The 2,949-nt window shown below is 28.9% G+C and overlaps 1 protein-coding gene across 1 annotated transcript; it reads left to right on the top strand.

Moving 5' to 3' along the window:
• The first annotated feature begins 1,102 nt into the window (after positions 1-1,102).
• LOC120078203 (lectin-like) lies at positions 1,103-2,644 on the top strand. The gene is made up of 3 exons (XM_039032426.1): positions 1,103-1,307; positions 1,434-1,552; positions 2,104-2,644. Exons 1-3 carry the CDS (start codon positions 1,140-1,142, stop codon positions 2,486-2,488), a joined length of 672 nt encoding a protein of 223 aa, XP_038888354.1. The 5' UTR covers positions 1,103-1,139; the 3' UTR covers positions 2,489-2,644.
• The last annotated feature ends 305 nt before the right edge of the window (positions 2,645-2,949 follow it).

Genomic DNA, 2,949 nt, shown 5'->3' with positions numbered 1-2,949 from the left:
AGTCACCCTTTGACGTGAGGAGGAAAATCATGGTGTCGAGAAGGAGAATAAGCGAGCAAGAACATCAATATGATGTTTGTAATTTGAGAATGGCGGGTAGGAAAATCACGACATTGACAAGGAAGCAGAGTTCAGCGAGCGAGCGTGGCAAATGAAATTTCAAAAAAAGGAAAATCGACGAGGAAGAAGGGTATTTTTGGTAATTTAAAAAAAAGGAAAATTGGAATTTGTTTTTGCCATAAATTGAAAATATTTTTGTTTTTTTTCTTATTTTTAAGAATTCCCCTTTTCAAAATATGTTTTGGTTTTTTAAACAGTTGTAAAAAGTAAATAACAAATCAATAAATTTTGAGATAGAAACAGCGTTTATAGGTTTAACTTTAAAAAACACAAAACAAAAAAATCAAGTGGTTACCAAACCAGACCTTAATAATTTTGTAAAAATATACCTAGAAAAACTCATAAATAACTTTAATTGAATAATCAATTATGACAATTAACAAATTCATACAATAATATATTCATTATACAAATTAAAGTCAATTAATTTAAATTAAGGGCTGCTTTCAAATATAGAAAAATGAACAAAAATATTTACAAAATATAATAAAATTGTAGATTTATCAATGATAGTAGCTGACAGATGTCTTTCAAATATATAAAATTTTACTATATCTTGTAAATATTTTCGACAGTTTATCATTTGAAATAATTTCCATTAAATTAATCAATATTTTCCACAAAATACTTAATATTATTAATTTTATATGTTATTAAAAAAATTAAATAACTTGTACATTAATTCATCACACAATTAGTATTAGTTGTATAGAATAGAATTGGATAATATACTTAATCAAAATAATTTAATGTTTGATGATCAGTTGAATTTGAACGTTCAAAATTTAAATTTAAAATAATATATTTAGTAGGATCTAATTGTAATAAAAAAAGAGAGAATATATAATTTACTTTTGAAAGGTATCAAATTCACATAGACACGACATAAAAAAAAGTAATGGAAATGACTGATTCACATGTCCCACTTTTAAAATTGGGTACCGAAGAAAGAGTTATAAATTCCTTGTCAATTCCCGTCTTAGTTCACATCTCGACTCTTAATCGAAAGAACCTCGAAAATGTGCGATCAAGGGTCGGAAGCAAAATCGAAATTAGGAGCAAAAGTGACGTATGGCCATTGCATAGATGTTATTTGCAAATCTTCAGACGTGCAATTGCAATGGCCCTCCTTCGATGACCTTTATCATCAAGTCTCTTCGGGGATCTTCTTGAACAATGGAACTAAGGTATGTGAAATACTATATTGTTTTTTTCTTTTTTTTTTAAAAAAAAGAGGACTATAATATTCTTTGAGATATATATTCTACTCATCATGAGAAGATAAATTCAAATTTCATCTTATTTGAATGCAGAAATATATCCTTGATAAGAACACAAACAGTAACTGGTACTTTCTATATGCAAGAGGCTTCTCAATTGACTGGATTCAAGATCCCCGCTACTGGAGATGGATAAATATAACGGAATCCGGGTATAATTTTAACCCATATTTATTTCTTCATTATACACCCATCTCTTATTTTCATATGGGATTTTATTTTTATTCAAAATATTAACATAATTAATAATTTCGGTTGAAAATCCCATCCCATGTTGGAAATCAACTGCTACTCTTTTCCTAACAAATATCTTGTGCAACAAAGGTGGATTCCTGCGTTGTATATGTATGTATATAATGGAGAGACGTTATAAAAGAAAATCAACTCGGTTATTATCTTCATTTTAAAGAAAAGTAGTAGTAGTTCTAACATATATTTTAGAGAAGTACATTTACAATATATTTATCGGTAGACCCTGATTTAAGAACTAGAATTCTGAGCATAAATGTCAAATTATAATTCAAGATTGATAATGAAATTGTTATGAATCGTTTTCATAATATCATGTTATGAAATAATCAAATTTTGAAATTGATTACTTATAAATTATTGTCAAATAATTTAAGTAAAAGCCCCTTGAAAAAAAAATTCTAAATTATTATGAAATTGATAAAATAATACATGGTGTTTCACAATCTTGTAGCCAAACATATGAAGTCGCTGAGTGTATCCAAGTATCTTGGTTCGATATACGCGTGAAAGTAAGTGCAACTTTTTTCACACCAAGAATAGTGTACGATGTAATATGGAAGATACAGTTAACCAATAATGCCTCTGGATGGGAGCTTCCTGTGAACATAGAACTCATGAGGCCAAATGGGTGCAAGATAGAACACAAACAAAGTCTGCAATCCGTGAAACGAGGGGACTGGTTGGAGATTTCTGGTGGTGATTTCTTGGTCGATAATTGTGGTTGTGAAAATGGCGGTGAGATCGAGCTTCACATGTATGAACATGGAGGGCATTGGAAGCGCGGGTTTCTTTTGAAAGGTGTCGAGTTTCGACCACATGGATCGGATTGCGCTTGATAAAAATGGTCGACATAACACAAGTTCTTCTCTGTCAAACTTAGTACTTTGTAGTCTGGTTTAAAGAATGAGAGACACAAAATGTGTTTTATGGTGAAATGTGAAAATATAATGTAATGTAGCATGTGAAATGATGAATAATACACCTTTTTGCTTATAAGCATGAAGGTTAAGTTTTAACACTTTTTTTTTTTTTTTAAACTTAGATATTTATAGATGATGAATGCTTGGGAATCCAAAAAGATGGGTTATGAATTTAAACTAATGAAAACTTAAAATGAAATGTCAATTTTCAATAATAAAAACATTCAAGGAGTGTTGATTTCAATGCTTAATTCATTAAATCATGCATATCTTCTATAAATTCTTGTATTCATTGATGTGTTTGAATTTAGAAACTAAATTATAGATTGTTTTTTTTTTTTTAATAACCATGTTTTTTCTTGCAATCATAATTGATT

Source organism: Benincasa hispida, chromosome 5 (genome assembly GCF_009727055.1).
Source record: "Benincasa hispida cultivar B227 chromosome 5, ASM972705v1, whole genome shotgun sequence".
NCBI lineage: Eukaryota > Viridiplantae > Streptophyta > Magnoliopsida > Cucurbitales > Cucurbitaceae > Benincasa > Benincasa hispida.
This window is presented reverse-complemented; position numbering and strand designations above follow the sequence as displayed.